Source organism: Macadamia integrifolia, chromosome 8, assembly GCF_013358625.1.
Source record: "Macadamia integrifolia cultivar HAES 741 chromosome 8, SCU_Mint_v3, whole genome shotgun sequence".
In the NCBI taxonomy this organism is placed as follows: Eukaryota; Viridiplantae; Streptophyta; class Magnoliopsida; order Proteales; family Proteaceae; genus Macadamia; species Macadamia integrifolia.
In genome coordinates, this window is record NC_056564.1 from 33,771,467 (window position 1) to 33,788,038 (window position 16,572).

The 16,572-nt window shown below is 36.5% G+C and overlaps 1 protein-coding gene across 6 annotated transcripts; it reads left to right on the forward strand.

The window, feature by feature from the left end:
• On the forward strand, positions 1–14,506 carry LOC122086131. 6 transcript variants are annotated; one of them, XR_006142336.1, is made up of 9 exons: positions 4–1,204; positions 1,424–1,466; positions 1,549–1,639; positions 1,854–1,969; positions 2,134–2,224; positions 4,177–4,287; positions 13,190–13,299; positions 13,387–13,974; positions 14,070–14,506. XR_006142336.1 is itself a non-coding variant. In XM_042654844.1 (8 exons), exons 7-8 carry the CDS (start codon positions 6,978–6,980, stop codon positions 7,969–7,971), a joined length of 897 nt encoding a protein of 298 aa, XP_042510778.1. In that variant the 5' UTR covers positions 1–1,204; positions 1,424–1,466; positions 1,549–1,639; positions 1,854–1,969; positions 2,134–2,224; positions 4,177–4,287; positions 6,968–6,977; the 3' UTR covers positions 7,972–8,105. The 6 variants fall into 6 exon arrangements, 1 of the variants encoding a protein (XP_042510778.1); XR_006142339.1 differs by lacking the exons at positions 13,190–13,299; positions 13,387–13,974; positions 14,070–14,506 and adding exons at positions 6,991–7,310; positions 7,408–8,105 and having other exon boundaries at positions 1–1,204; XM_042654844.1 differs by lacking the exons at positions 13,190–13,299; positions 13,387–13,974; positions 14,070–14,506 and adding exons at positions 6,968–7,310; positions 7,408–8,105 and having other exon boundaries at positions 1–1,204.
• The last annotated feature ends 2,066 nt before the right edge of the window (positions 14,507–16,572 follow it).

Genomic DNA, 16,572 nt, shown 5'->3' on the forward strand with positions numbered 1-16,572 from the left:
TTTTACCCTGACCTTCACACCCCTCACCTTCAACGTGGAAATCAAAGAACAGTTATACGACTCATGATCGTTGTCAACTCCAAAGCTAAATTTGAAGCTAAATTCTCAAGACTCAAAAAGGGTTTTTGTAAATTTGGATCCAAAAAGTTGAGGATGATCATTGTCCACTCCAAAAGCCTCCTCTCAGACCCTTAAGTCCTCTCTCTATCTTACTCTGACCTTCCAATTTAGTCACATTTGAGAGGAAGAAGAAGATCATCTGGTTAACAAATTCACTTGGGTTTGAAATCCAGAAGGGACATAAATTGAGCATATTTAACAAAACCCACCTCTCAAAAACCTCGAACACATAGAGAGAAAGAGAGAGAGAAAGAGAGAGAGTCAGCTGATCCACACACTGTCCACATGAAGGTAACACGAAATTGGCGCCGCCGAGGTAATTTAAATCTGGAGGGACGTCTTCAACGCCATCCATAACCTCGACGCTGCGCCCAACATCACCGTTTTCGAGCTGGCCTTCCAGCTGCCCCGTCGTCTTCTCGCTTGATCTGACTCATGGGGTGATTCATGGACTGCATGTGGTCCTCATGATCGTACAATGGTACCTGCTCATTCGCGTCAGGCATTCCTGCAGAGCATTACAGAAGCAGCAGATCTATGAAGATAAGACTCTGAAACCCTAGTCTTTCTCCGTGCACCAAAATTGTGAAATCTTCGCCTTGCAGAGAGCGGACTGTGATGTTAATGATAGAAAAGAAATCCTATACTGACTGCGATTGGTTGTTCCGATCTGTTTTGAAACCGAAAGTAGAGTTAACTCAGGAGAGGACAATGGGTGAAGGTAAATAACTCTCAACGATTTGGTCCTTCTAAGCGTCTTCTCCGAACACCCAGTTGGGTTAGGGGGCGTTTGGCTCGAATTTTCCATCAAATCACATTCTATGGAATCAGTTTCTCATTAAATTTAAACCATTTCTCATTTTTGTGAAAAGCTTATTCGGAGTTGTGGTGTCCAGTGGAATCCCACATTTCAACTAAAATCCATGACTCAACTGGATTAACCTCAATAGGTTAATCCAAGATCGAGTCATGGTTTCTAGGGTTGTTATAAAAAGCCTAGATTCACTCTGAATCAAAATTTTCGGAATCGTGCGATTTTTACGGTGAAGGTCGATCGGAGTTTACCTGAAACAGAGAGACGGAGGTGAGATTTCTCTTCGTCTTCCTCTTCTTCTTCTTCTTCTTCTTCCTCTTCTTCTGCTCGAGGATTCTTCTTCTTCTCGAGGATTCTTCTTCCTCTTCCTCTTCCTCTTCGTCTTCTTCTTCTTCCTCTTCTTTTTCTTCTTTCTTCTTTCTTCCTTCTCTTTTTCTTCTTCTTTTTCTGTGTTTAGGATTTCTCACGTTTACCCTCCTTCCATGATAGATGCTCGCAGCTGAGAAGAATTTGAAAACCGAGTTGATTGAAGGTGAGATTTCCCCTCTTCTTTGTTTTCTTCTTCTACATTTGTGTTTTATTAAGATTATTGAAGTTCGGTTTCTATTTTTCAGGTTGTAAACTTTATATCTAGGGTTTACCCTCTTTCCAAATCAGACACTCAAATCCGAGGTTTGAATCTGCAAAACCGAAGCTTGATTTAAGGTGAGATTTCCCTTCTTATGTGTTTTTTTCTTCTTCGTCTGTGTGTTATTAAGATTATGGAAATTCGGTTTCCATTTTTTCAGATTTTCTTCTTCTTCCTCTTCTTCTTCTTCTTCTTCTTCTTCTTCTTCTTCTTCTTCTTCTTCTTCTTCTTCTTCTTCTTCTTCTTCTTCGTCTGTGTTTAGTTTCTCACGTTTAAGATTTGACTGACTAGAAAGCAGTCGGGAACATAACCGACAAAGAGAGAGAGAGAGACCTACAGTTTCTTTTGCTCTCTAACGCTGATACATTTGGTGAAGACCATCGAGATCACTTCTTTACGGAGCTCAGGTAATCCATTCGATCATTTTCTTTAACTTCCTTTGTTATTCTGTAAAGAATTTCTGTTGCAAAGATAGTTTTTTTCCATTTTTGTAGTTTTGAGATGCTTAAACTTCACTACCATTATGTTTGGATCTGATGAGACTGTGTTTTCTTTTGATTTCTTATTGTAGAATTCTGATTGATAAAAGGAGTAGCGATCATGGCACTTGTGAGGTCAACCAAAAGGCCTATAGTTGATGATCCCATCACTGTTTGATCAAGGTGTGTTTTCAGTCTATGGGTTTGTTGGTTTCAGTCTAGGGGTTTGATGATCCCATCACTGTTTGAACAATACTATTTCTGATTTTTTTTCTTGGTGTGTGGGGTTGGGGGAGGCAGCTGTTTATTGGTTGGGTTTCGTGATGTTTCTCTTTTATGATCTCCTTGCTCGGCGTCCTTCATTGGGCCTTTGGGGGTATCTATTGCATTGCATCTTTACAGATGGTTTCTTGCTATTTCTTTGTTGTGCTCTCCTTGCTATCTTTTATTGGGGTGCCCTGTTGTATTGTGTCTTTACATATAAATGTGTTTAGTATATATCTACAAATATATGGTTTTGATGCAGATAAATCACCTAATTGGGATTATTTTATTAGAAATTAGTTGTTTGTTGGGTTATGTATGTATTGTGCTTTTGATCTCATGTGTTTTCATTGTTAATAAGCCACTTTAATGGACCTATAAAATGGGTAGAGGCTAAACATACAAGATTAGTTAAATGCCTTTATTTTTTTCATTTTAATTGGTATTAAGTTTTTTAGTTAGGCTGGATTAGGATTCTATAAGTCCATTCCTATTATGAATTAGTTTATTTACATTATTTTAGTTTGCTAGTTAATTTATGTTACCTTATTAGTTAAGGATTGGGTTAAGCCTTTCCTTTTTAGTGTTTGAGTTTGTTTTTGAGTCCTTTATATAAGTTTGTAAGGGGTTTTAGCCTAGTACATGAATTTGATTAATGAGATTTTGGCTTGAGGTTTTTCTTTTGCGACTGAGAAAGTATGCACGTTGTCGGACTCAGGTAATGGTGGGAAATCCTTGGAATCAGTGAGATTCTGATCTAGGATTGCTAGTGGAAATCCAAAGGTCACAGTCTTCCTTTCTATTCTACATTAAAGCAAGTAGGTGTACAGTCGAAATTTCTGCAATTCCTAATCTGATCAGGAATTCATATGCATTACTTTCTTTTCCTTTTTTTTTTTTTTTTTGCATGAATTTGAGTTAGGAGAACCTAGCGATTAGAATACCTTCAGATTTTGAGGATATGTTCTTTACTGTTCTAGAGAGACTCGATCAGAATCTCTATCAGATCTGACATGCAGATCTGGTTTTATTACTGAATTTCCTATTCTACCCTTATCTCTAAGTTGAGATTCTACTTTCTGAATATTGACTTGATTTACTGGTTTTATTAATCTTTTACCACTGAGATTTATATCCTTATTTTCTGAGTTCTATTTTGAGTGGTAAATTTACTGTTATACCCCTCTCCTTATCCAGCGAGGATTGACTGATATTCTCATTTCCAGCCCTTGGATTGAGTTGGGATTTTCAGCAAGTGTTCTACCCCTGATTTACTAAACTCGACTTGAGTTTCAGGTTCATCCAAGTCTTTGATTGAAAGTCATTACAGTTTTGCATAATCTGATTTAATTTTCCAGATTTTCACTATTTCTCTAATTGGGTTGAATCTGGCCATTGAATCATTGTTGTCTTTTGAAAGCTTATTAACCTGACATCAACCTACCTTTGTCTAGAGTCTGAACTCCATCGGATTAGGTTAACTTTTGACCTTATGGTCGGCCTATTACTATTTTGGGTTGACTTGGATCCTGTCGAGGGGTGTTTAGCATGAACCTAGAACGGATCGGGAATCAATTAATGTACAAGGTAAGACTGTAATTATGTGGAAGTCAAGGTTCTTAAGGTGCCTACTTATTGTCTCTTTGGCAAAAAAACCTAGGTAAAAACCTTCATTGGGCCTTTGGGGGTATCTGTTGCATTGCATCTTTACAGATGGTTTTTTGCTATTTCTTTGTTGTGCTCTCCTTGCTGTCTTTTATTGGGGTGCCCTGTTGTATTGTGTCTTTACAGATCAATGTGTTTAGTATATATCTACAAATATTTCAAATGGGTCTTTGATTTGTATCTTTAAATTTGAAATGGTGTTGTAGGTGGGGAAAAAAATCTCAGAGCTTATTCGAGATTCAGGCAACCAGACGTCTGGTTCAGAGCAGGGCAGGTGGCAATCAGAACTTACCCAAGTAGCAATAGAGTTGATTGAGGTAAGCATCAGGAGGCCCTACATTCAGATTTCCAACTTTGTGTGTTTATGTGTAGAAACAAAATCTGAGCATCCCCATGCCTTAAGAAATTGCTATCCCAATATTTTTTTTAGGGTATAAGGCAATTGCAATTCAATTTACCCATTTCTTGAATTTTGTTATGGAAATGTAAGTTTTTTTGCACTGAATTATGTAGTTTCCATCTTATAGGTGGGCTATGATTTGAGGTCTTATGCATGTATGGGTTAAAGGATGAATATCTTGTGCCTGTTTCATTGTGGGTTGAGAAGAATAAGGGGATGGTTCAATGCACACCTCTCTTGAGATAAAGTTACTATCATGCTTGATCTAATCAATAGAAAAATTAAATCTATCATGCGATTATTATTAAAGACAAAGGGATAGTTTACTGTAGGTGAAATAAATAAAATGTGAAAATAAATTATGGAGAGGAGTTTTCTGTCCAGGAGCATGCCCTACACCAACAGCCCTTGGGTCTACCTCTCTTCTCCTAAAGAGAGGTAGGGATGTCAATTCACAGGGAAGAAGAGAGATAGACATAGAGGTTTCAATCGATTTGTTATTGTTTTTTCTGTTCATGATACAAATTGAAATTGAATTAAAACTGAATAATTTTCTTAACATCAAAACCGAATCATATTGAATTGATTCAGTTTATTCGGTCCATGCATGGTCTCCATAATTCAGTTCAAATTCGATTTAAGTGGATTAATTTCTGCCTGACTTAAATTAATGTTTATTGTTAATGAAGAGCAATGGTCAATTCTGACTATTATGTTTTTCTTAAAATGGGAATGATTCTTTGTTCTCTGTTGATATTTTGATTGAGTCTATATTAATGAAAGAATTTTGTGTGCCAATAGTACCATGTGCTACACTATGTAGAATTGGTGCTTATAACTTAAGTCTTGTAAAGCATCGATTTGTAACTGATTCTTCTATAGAGCACCAATTTATTATTTGTTTAATTTGAATGTAGATTTACTTTTACAATGGAGTTTGATGACGGCTACAAGAGGCGAACGAAAATCATAATCTTTGCAGCGACTGCTGTTGTTATAGCAGTAGACCAGTATATAAAAAAATATCTGAACAAAGAGCCATACCATTGTGAACCCCTACGCGGTATTATTGAAACAGAGAGAATTATCGGTCACACTGATAAAACCTGTCGAGAACAAATAAGGTTAAGCAAGAGGGCTTTTTTCGGTTTAAGTCATTTGATTAGGGAGAAGGGTCTATTGAGGGATAGCAAATCTGTGTAAGTGAATGAACAACTAGTTATGTTTCTACAGACAGTAGGACACAATGTTAAAAACCGCGTCATTGCACACAAGTTTGGACATTCTGGTGAGACTGTAAGTAGGTACTTTAACCTTGTATTGGGAGCAATCATTAAATTATACCCGATACTATTGAAACCTCCAAGTGTCGTAGCGCATCATCAAATAACAAGTAATGAAGGAAGATTTTACCCTTATTTCAAGGACTGCATCAGAGCCATAGATGGATCCCATATCCCTGCGTGGGTGCATCTAAGTGACCATCTGAGGTTCCGTTATAGGAAGGGTGATAGTTCCCAAAATATTCTTGCTGCCTGTGACTTTGACATGAAATATACTTACATTCTTTCTGGTTGGGAAGGATCAGCATCAGATGCTCGAATCTTAGACAATGCATTGCACAGAGACGGTGATGGGAAATTGGTGGTGCCACGAGATAAATATTATCTCGTTGATGCTGGGTATGCTAACCAAGCAGGGTTCTTACCGCCATATCGAAACGTTCGATACCATATAAAAGAGTGGAGAAATCTTGATCAGTCACCAAGTGATAAAAAGGAATTGTTTAACCTGAGACATTCACAATTAAGAAATGTGATTGAACGTTCATTTGGCCTCCTGAAGTCAAGGTTCAAGATCTTGAAAAACCAACTAGAATATCCTTTCAAAACACAAGCAAGAATTGTGTTGGCATGTGTGCTGTTGCACAACCACATTCTTACACAGAATAATATTGAAGAAGAAGAACGATGGCTTGATGAAGAGGATGAAGAGGTTGAAGAAGATAGTACTAGTACCCAATCTACCCCTCACCAAGTAAATGATGATGTTGAAGATGATAGTTCTGATGGCGAGGATCATGTGCAGGAGAATGGTGATTGTGATCTATTTCGAGAACAAATTGCTGACCAGATGTGGGCTGATTGGGTTGCAGACGATTTGTCCAACTCAGATTGAGTATTTATGAACTAAAATATTTGTTATTGATTAACTTCTATTTGGAATGTATTTTTGATGTGGGCAAACTTAATTTTTTTTTGCATGGTTTGGGATGACTGTATAACTTAAACATACTTGGTTCTAAAATTTTGCATGGTTTGGGATGACTGTATAACATAAACATACTTGGAAGCAAATTTTTGTGTTGTGGGATGCATGTATGTGGACTATTAACTGAATTGCAATGCTAGGTTTATGGATTTCCCAATTAGTAATTGTTATTATTGCTTGGTTTAAAATTTTGTGTTGTGGGATGCATGTATGTGGACTATTAACTAAATTGCAATACTAGGTTTATGAATTTCTCAATTAGTAAGTGTTATTATTACTTGGTATTAATGAAATATACTCACATTGTATTTGGTGTATTTTGTTAGTTTTGATGTGATGGAACCAACAGGAGATTCTAATAGTAGGTCACGGGACATTGCTTCATGGCCTAGTGTCGTTTTTCATTACATGTTGGAGTGTATATTAAAGCAGTACAAGAGTGGTAAGAGTGGAGATAATGGACTGAAAAAGGAGCAGTTCATTGAAATTGCCAACCAACTGAAAGAGAATTTATTTACTAGTTACGACTGTGAACAAGTGAGAAACCACTTCCGGATTTGGAAGCAAAGGCTTAGAGCATTGAGTGACCTACAGAAGCAAAGTGGATTGGGTTGGAATGCATCTGATATGAGATTTGATGCTCCTCAACACTTCTGGAATGACTATAGGGTATAATGGAATTTTTTAAATTATAATTTCTATATAATTGTGTTTTTTTTTCTTACTTACAACATAAGCACACTGACATTGTCCTTTATATTGCTAGAAAAAAGAACAAAAGTATTGGAAGGAACATAGTGTGCTCCCAATTCACCTTGAAGTTGGAGTTTTGCTAAGGAAAGAGATGGCAACTGGGAATGATTCAATAGTCCCCTCTGAAGCTGCCACTGAAGTTATGATGGACATGACAGGTACTCAAGTTGAGGGAATAGGGAACAATGATGGTGTTGACTATGAACCTATTGAAGAAGAAGAAAGTGTTCCTTCCACTCCCATTGGTAGTACCAACCGTTCTCGAGGAAGACCTCGTGGGTCCGTCAATAGTGGTAGAGAAAAGAGGAAGAAGGGTGCAGCTGAAAAGGTGATAAGTCCATTGAAATCGATTGCTAACTCAATCGAAAAGATGGTAATGAGTGAATCTCAGTCTGAATTTGGGAGAGCAATTATAGATGTTGTTGATGCCATTCCAGACCTCAATTTTCAACAAAAGTTTAAGGCCAAGGAATATTTCATGGCCAAGAAGAATTCTGCCATTATCTTCTTGAAAACAAGAGTAGAAGATAGGCGAAATCTACTTGAGATGTACTTGCCAGAGATTGAGAAGAATTGAGGTGACAATAGGAAGTGTGAAGAATTTGAAGACAATGGTTTTTTGAATATAAATTTGATGTGTTTGGTTGATGTAACTTGATATTATGTTAAGTCTGTGACAGTATTTTCTATGCATATTTCCTCTCTTGAAAATGTTTGTGTTAACTTACAGATGGCATCGAATGTATCCGCTTGTGCTATTGCGAAGTGTGATTACTGTGGTAAAGATTGTTCAATTTTCACTTCTAAGTCAGGGTCACATGTTGGAAGGAAATTTTTTAAATGTTCATTGAATTGCCCCTTCTTCATGTGGGTTGACCATCTTAAGATGTGTGAGTGTGGGAACGGTCAATGTATGGTCAGAACTGCGAAGACAAGTGCAAATTATGGTCGATATTTTTGGTGTTGTCCACAATCAACTGGGGTATGAATTTCTTAAATTTTTTATTTTTTATTTTTTTAGGAAGATTTTTTTTTCAGATGTTTAAGATTTGAATGTTTATTTCCTTATATTCTTATAAGATGATTATATTTGCTACCTAGGTTGAAAACAAAGGTTGTGGAATGTTCGAATGGATATCAAATTCAAGCCTAAGTTGTCATACTTACCAGACTCCACCTACGTCACTATGCTCGAAAACCTTAACTTCATCATCTCCTTCCCCTTCATCAGACTATATCAAAGGATACTTGAATGGTGCAATAAAAGAATCGGAGGGACATATGAGGATATTGAGAGATGTTCTTGACACACTTAAGAAGCTTGATTTAAACAAAAATGTAGGATGAACTTTTTTGGAGTTTTTTGGAAAACAAAAAGGCCGAACCCATTGTAATGATAAACGTTTCATTATCATTTGGTCCTAAGTACCTATATTACTTGTATAAGTTGTTGGAGACTATTGTTTCTACCCACTTTAAAGAAGATCTATCTCCATAATCCAAATCAAGCTCTAGTTTGGGCAATTTTCAGATCTAAAGCATATGAAATTACTGCTGATCTGACCAACAGATCATGTTTCTGTTTAGTTATGACTTAATTTGTCATATATAGAGGGTTGCTCTATCGAGGTTTGAAGGCCATCAATAATAGAGATGTCCATCAGTTAAAATTTTCACATATTACCATAAAAAAGAAAAAATAACAAAATAACCAATAAAGTATATGTGTGGAACAAATTTTGGTTTTTGGTTTTGTTTTTTGGATATTTTTTTTTTAACCCAACAAAACATGGGTTCAAAGACTCAAGGGTAACCAAACAGTTTACACTCAGAATCAATGGCTAGAATCAAGGTAACCAAACAGTTTTTCACTCAGAATCAAGTGACAGAATCAGGGTAACTAAACAGTTTTCCACTCAGACTCAAATGACAGAATCAAGGGAACCAAACAGTTTTTTTTACCAAAAGGTAATTATTCCAAAGAAACTCATTCATATGAGTTAGATCCAGAATCCTAAATCCTTAGAATCTGATCCAACGGATAATTCGAACCAAACGCCCCCTTAATCTTCTTTCGAGCCATCAATGATCAATACTGTGATCTTTGTTTCTTTCATTGGACTCTGTAGATCCAATTGGAGAGAAGGGTATGAGGCTATGTGATGGGGTTAAGGGTTAAGAGAAGGGTATATTATTTACTGGTGATTTACATCAACCTCCCTTGGCGTTTGCCTAAATTACATTCTTCCCTTAAAAATCCATTTATTACATTTAAGCCCAAAAAATTGACACCGTTAGCATCTTTTTTGGGTTAGGCTATTAGGTTGATTGAATAATTTTGAAAACCCAGAATTGCCCTTTTTTTTCTTTAACCCAAAAACTCCCACTTATCTTTTCTAACCACTAGGTTAGGCCATCGTTTTCCTCTGTATGTACATAGTTCTCAGGCAAGTCGTGAGTGAATCAAGCAAGGGGTGACAGCGAAGGCTTCTCCTCTCCAGCGAAGGCTACTTGGAACATGAAGGTTTACAAAGGTTCTACCGACGAAGTATTTGAAGTTCTGACTTGCCCTTATCGTCTCAGGCAGAAGTTCTGAGAGCCCTTCTAATCTCAAGCGACAGGCGACAGGCGACAGGCATAGTATTGTCATCTCAGTCGAAGTAATTTCTGTGTGTTTTCACCAACCGAGACACGAGGGTATCATTGATTTCAAGTAATTTCAAACCCTGCAATTCAGATCTACCCTAGGTTTGGAATTTTCCCAAATTTCTTATGATCGAACTATGAATTATTAACTGAAATTGTATGCCCTCTGTTTGAATTTTCCTTAAATTTATCATGTTCAAAATTTTTCCCAAATTTCTCCTTACCCTGCTACAACAGCAGTTGAAGGTACATCTTGAATAGAAGTAAAACTAGTTGAACACAAACTACTTAAATGAGAGTTTGCTATGTGCACCTATGTTCTTTTTTGAATTTGCATCTCATAAATTTAAGGATGATTGGCATCCCCTTAATTTCTTGAATTTTCTAAACACAAGTTGAATTTCCTAGGAAGTTTTTAGAAATGTTTTGAAAATGAAAATACAATGTAGCATTTTGGCTAGATTTCCTAGTCAGTGCACTTGGTAACATTGTACAACTATTGGTCAAATCTCCTTCTTTTTGTAGGCTCCAGGCTTTTCTTTCTTTTTTTCCTGTTCTTTTTTCTTTGAGATTTTACTATCTATGGATTTGGTGAAGCAGACAAATCCAGTATGACAACAAACCCTTTGTATGACTGCAAAAACAGTAAATGATGATCATAAATTGTGATTGATATAGCAATGACTGCAACTACTACAACTGCAAAGGAAACCCCAATGTACCTTGAGATACTCACTGCATTAGATGGAACCATAGTAGAAATTGAAGGTGCAACAGACAAAGGAGAGACTTTAAGCTGCATGTGTGTATTTGACCCAACCTCAAACACACAAACACACACACACACACACACACACACACACACACACACACACACACACACACACACACACAGAGCACATGCTTTTTTTTTTTTTGACAAACAAGCCAAGAACATATCTTTCTACATGCAAACTGCAAGTTTCATCCCTACAGAAATATCCTAATCTCATGGTTGATATGGTAATATTATTGTGAGAATACAAATTGCTAAGTTAGTGATATATAAGTTAGAGTTAAATTTAAAAATTTATATGGTGCATATAATTGTCAAAAAAATATGTATTTTCTATTTTTCTTTGGTGCATGCTTCTTGGATAGGTTGACTATGATTCTATAGTTCGATTATTTTGAATTTCTCACTTCCAATGTTCTTATGAATAATATTAGTTGAAGAATACATAATGGTTTTTTTTTTTTTTAAGATTTAATGTCAACAAGATGCTTGCTTCATTGTTTTTTAAGATTATTCCGAATTTTTCATTTCTGATGTTCTTAGGAATTTATCATGTTTGTGTTGATATATGTTTCAATCTAACTTTATAATTTTACAGCAATGGTTGTGAAATGTACTATCCAGTTTAATTGGTGTGGGAGAGTCCACACAAAGCTTATTGACCCAGATTTTTACTCCCACTTGGATATGATATGTGATATATACGATTCAGTCATTGACCATATCCTTGAAGGCCGTAATATGAGGTTTAAAGTCAGAAGTGAGATTTCTGATAAAGTGCATGTGGAAGTGACAAATGATGCTAATACACTCAACTTATTTGGTTTAGATGAGGTCGATATCATCAAAATAGTGATTTATGACCTTGAAGATAATCCTAGTGATGTGGAAGGAAGGTCGAAAGTAAACCAATACTCTAGTGATATAGTTTTTAGAGAAACAAAAGACCGCAATGGAGCTGCCCCAAATACTTATGCAGTTGGCCAGAATAGTGGGAAACAATATGTGGATCATGACTTAGGGAGCCAAAGGAGGGGAAAGATTCTTTTAGGAGAAGTGACTGGCTATGTAACGCTGCCACCAGTGCAATCAGTGATGGCAGTGATAGCCAAGACAGTGCCACTGCTAATGCTACAGTTAATGCTCCAGATAAGGGTAAGGCTATAGCTAATGCTACTGCTATTGCTACTCCTGATAGATCTACTGGTGCAAGTGTTGCTCAGACTAGTGGACTGAATATTGTTGGCAATAGTTCTGTTAGTACAGATGGTTCAACCCGAATACAACATACCAGTAGAGATGGAAGGGAAATTTAAAACATTAGTGATAGTTCAAATGATATGTCATTACAAGTACCTTAGTCACATTCTGGTATGATACCTAAGGTTGTTAGTGATGTTGAAGATATATGAGCTACATTACCTCATATGCTATAGTCTTCTACAAGTGATGAAAAATGGGTAGAACAACATGATGAGCCTATGGAAAACTCAAGTGAAAGTGAAGGAAGCCTCACTGATGAAGTAGGGACCAATGGTGATGATGTACAGGGGAATCTAGATATGGACTTTGGTTATGATGATAATGTTGCTGATTTGCAGGATATTGTTGATTATGATGATGATGATATTGAGGATGGTAATATATAGTTAGTCATAGGAGCTACATATGATGATGTCAATCATTTCAGGGCTGTCCTCCAACAGTATGTGATTCAAGAGGGTTTTGACATCTTGAAAATTAAGAATGAAAAAACAAGAGTAACTGTAGTGTGTAAGGCTCCTAGTTGTACTTGACAAGTACATACTTCACCGGTTGATGATGATAAGGGTGTTAAGCATTCTACGAAATTTATAATAAATTCGCACAATCCCAAGCATGCATGTATTTTATCAACCGAGCACAAGAGTGTTACATCACAATGGATTACAGAAAAACTTACTCATCATTTGAAATTTGAGCCAAATATGAGTGCACAGTCTATGCGTGCCTTCTTACATGAAACTAACAAGGTTAGGCCCCATTACATAAAGTTGTACCGGGCATGCAAGCTTGCTCTGAAAATGAATCAAGGTAGTTATAACTTATAAGGATTCATATTCCTATCCACCTACATATGGTAGGATGGTGTTGGCTAAGATGTCAGGTAGTCTGTTCAAGATCCAGTACTAGGAGATACATGACTTGTTAGGGAACCCTATCTTCAAGATAGTGTTTGTTAGTTTCAAAGCATCTATTTTAGGGTTTGTAAAGGGATGTAGACCATTGACTGGTGTAGATGGTTGCCACTTAAAGGGTAGATATAGAAGCATTCTTCCGGCAACAGTCTCTTTTGATGGGAATAATGAAATGTTCCATGTGGCATATGCTGTAGTTGAAGTTGAACGTAAAAACAACTGGCTTTTTTTCCTTGAATTTCTATGCAAAGCTCTTGGGACGACATCTGATGATAAACCTTTGACTTTTATGTCAGAAAAACAAAAGGTATGTTACCAATATGTTAATCAGTATATTTATTTCTACCCACTAATCAGTGATAAGTATTTGATTTTTTTTTTTTTAAATGCTTAGGATTTATCGGATGCCATCGCCAGATTATTCCCTAATGTGCATCAAAGATGTTGTGTTAGACATTTATATCAGAACTTCAAGTCAACAGGATTTTCTAAACAGTTGTTTAAAAAGCACTTCTGGTCAGCAGCATCAGCAACAATAGTCATCCAGTTTGAGAAGGAAATGAAAGCCATCAAAGATATATCCAGTGATGAATATAATTGGATGATAGAAACTCCTACAAAGTACTAGGCACGACATGCGTTTGATTTGCTGCTAAGAGTCCTCAGCTAACCAATAACATGGCTGAGTCATTCAACCATTGGATAGTAGCTGTGAGAGACAAGCCTATTATGATGATAATTGATGAGATTAGGCTGAAAATAATGAGTAGGATATTTATGATGTTTGAGAAGGGTTGCAGCTATCCAGTATCTGGTCCAATCACACTGGATATGAAAAAAAATTTAGACAAGGTACAACAGAAAGAAAGAGAATGCATTGTGCACCAAGCTAATTCACAGACATTTGAGGTGGTAGATATGCATGGTAACATGTCCTCGCGATGACGAACAATCGAAGAAAAAGAACAAAACAAGAAGGAAGGTATGACTCCTCACATGTATTTTACAGTTGATCATTACTTATTTAACTTACATGGCTAATATCACTTTTGTAATTTACTTTCTGTGTTTGTGTAGAGAAATTAAGGGGATGAGATTCAACATAAAGGTAGCAACTCCCAAGTACTAACAAGGTCACAAGCAACATCTCAGCCAACAAAAAAAAAAAAAAATTCAGGAGAGAGCTTTAGTCCGGCAAACTATCAAGTACTTGAAATGGAGGAGAACATATGCAAAGAAGAAATAGAAAAATGGATGTTGGTGATGGGAGAGAGCAACTAGGATATGGAACAAGCTTTTTTTTGGGACAAAATTATTATTGAGAGATGATCATTGGGATATGGAATTGTTTGATTGTTTCCTTGGGTTTTGGAACAATGATGTTTATCTATATTATGGAACAATTTGTTTGTTTATTTGGGTTTCGGAACAATGATGTTTATTTGAGTTTTGGAACATGGATGCTTATTTGGTAGACTCTATGGATGCACTTTAATAGGCTTGTGATATGGAAAGCTTATATGATGATGTTTATGGTTCTTTTGAACTCTGTTGTATTTTAAGTTAAACTGCATCATTGCATCTTAACAGGTTTGTGATAATGTTTTATATTCAAACGAAATGCTTTCCGTTTTTCTTTTCTTTTTTTTTTTTTTTAAAATAGGTCCAGTAATGTGTTTTATTGGCATGCATAATGTTGTCTTGCATGCAATCTTATTGTCATATTGTCCTATGTTGAAAGAAAATGTTGTTCATTTGCTTAAAATTATGAGATAAACAAATGCAAAGACACGAGGGCCCAATTAATAAAATCAGAATAATAGAATTAAAAGTTGAAGAGTTAAAACTAGTCATTACAACTTAATAAAACTAGTACAATAGTCTTCCTAACTCCTCAATTTCTCCTAAACATGATAACAATGACCAAAACAAGCACCACTATTACAATTTGAAAGGTTCCAACAGACTTCTCTAATCCCTTCACTATTTTCTTCAAATCATGGATCTCTTTCTTTATTTGTTGATCTTCAAGACTTCGGCCACCAACCAATGTCTGGGGAGTTACTGTGGTAATATTCTCTCCAGTAAGAGGCAACATTTTTTATTCTTCTATAGGATTACACCAAAAAAAGAATTCACAACCATGTGGTGCATTGAGGCAGCAATAGTAGAGCTTGTGTTTGTTATTAGCATTCTTTGATATTCTAACTAGTGCCCTTTTTTGGTAGTGACATATAATATTCAAGTACTTCAGTACTGAACCTCGATTGCTGTCATTCACACTTAATGATGACATTGTGTATCTGGAAAAAAAAAAAAAAAATATATATATATATATATATAAGGTAAAATTATTAGAATGTAAATCACCCAAAAAACATAACATTACCAACATTGCTAAATAGCTCTAAATAGGCATGGACAACAACAATGGTGTTGCCAGATCTCTCTTTTGAATGCTTCAGTTGGACTTTTTTTTTTCCTCGATATAGAGTTCAATCACATAATAATAATTCTTAGAAAATGTTCATTTATCATTGTTCTTCTTATATTATTCCCAAAGCTGTTTGCACAAAGCAAGAAGAAGAGGGGCACCACTAGATGAATCAAAATAAATTTGGCCCAAACACATAAGTATAATTACCTGCCCTAACTTCTCAGATGCTACTATGAATCAACTATTCCTATGAATTAGTTGATGCCCTAACTTCTCAAAACCAGTGATCGGTTTCAATTTAGGGAACAATACAACTAAAAAAAGCACTTGATAAGTTATGTGATGGGTATGGGTATTGATACACCATGAAATAACCTCACCAATAGGCGTAGGACAGGTGGCACTCAACCACAGACTAAAGAACTCCTCACAACTCAAGGTATCTATCTACAAGGGCAAACAAGTCATTTCACCCCATATGGGGACTAGGGTTTTCTCCACATCCACCTTGTAAAGGGAAAAAGAGGTAACTCTCATTCGCTCTCTTCACTGCTCCAATAAACTATTTTGTTGACTAAAACTTAGGCATCAGAGCCTTTTGGCCGGAGCACCCCCTCTGGCCCCCTTGTTTTGTACATAACCTCTCCCAATGCCGACGGTTGGATTTCTGCATCAACAGTGGTGCCGCCCGTGAAAACGAATGAGCAGTGGAGGCAGACAAAGAAAGGATTGAGGACCTAAGCTTTGATCTCCGTCATTTTCTTTCTTGGAATATCAAGAATGATCATTTGTTCGCACATAGAATCCAAAGTTTCTTTGGATCGATCAGCTTCGTCATCTCCGCAGCAAAGTTGCTTCAAAAGTCTGGATTTCTTGCAATTAGTGCTAACGGAATCTCTATTAGAAGAGAGGGTTCCCATCACGGTGGAGACAAGATTTCCTTCCACCATCGCCTCTGCAATCTTTGAACATCTAAAATGGGAGTCCAGTTACAAGAGCCCAAGGGAGCGGGGGGCATATGATATACAGTATCTGGTCATCAACATCTGATACACAAGATTTGGTCCCCACATCTATTATGAGTACAGTATCTGGTCACCGACATCCAAACCGAACACAAGTGAATAGTCTTCGACATCCACA

Coding starts and splice junctions, on each gene's coding strand:
- LOC122086131 (XM_042654844.1), top strand. CDS start 6,978: ATGGAACCAACAGGAGATTCTAATAGTAGGTCACGGGACATTGCTTCA. Junction 7,311..7,407: donor ACTTCTGGAATGACTATAGG/GTATAATGGAAT, acceptor TTATATTGCTAG/AAAAAAGAACAAAAGTATTG.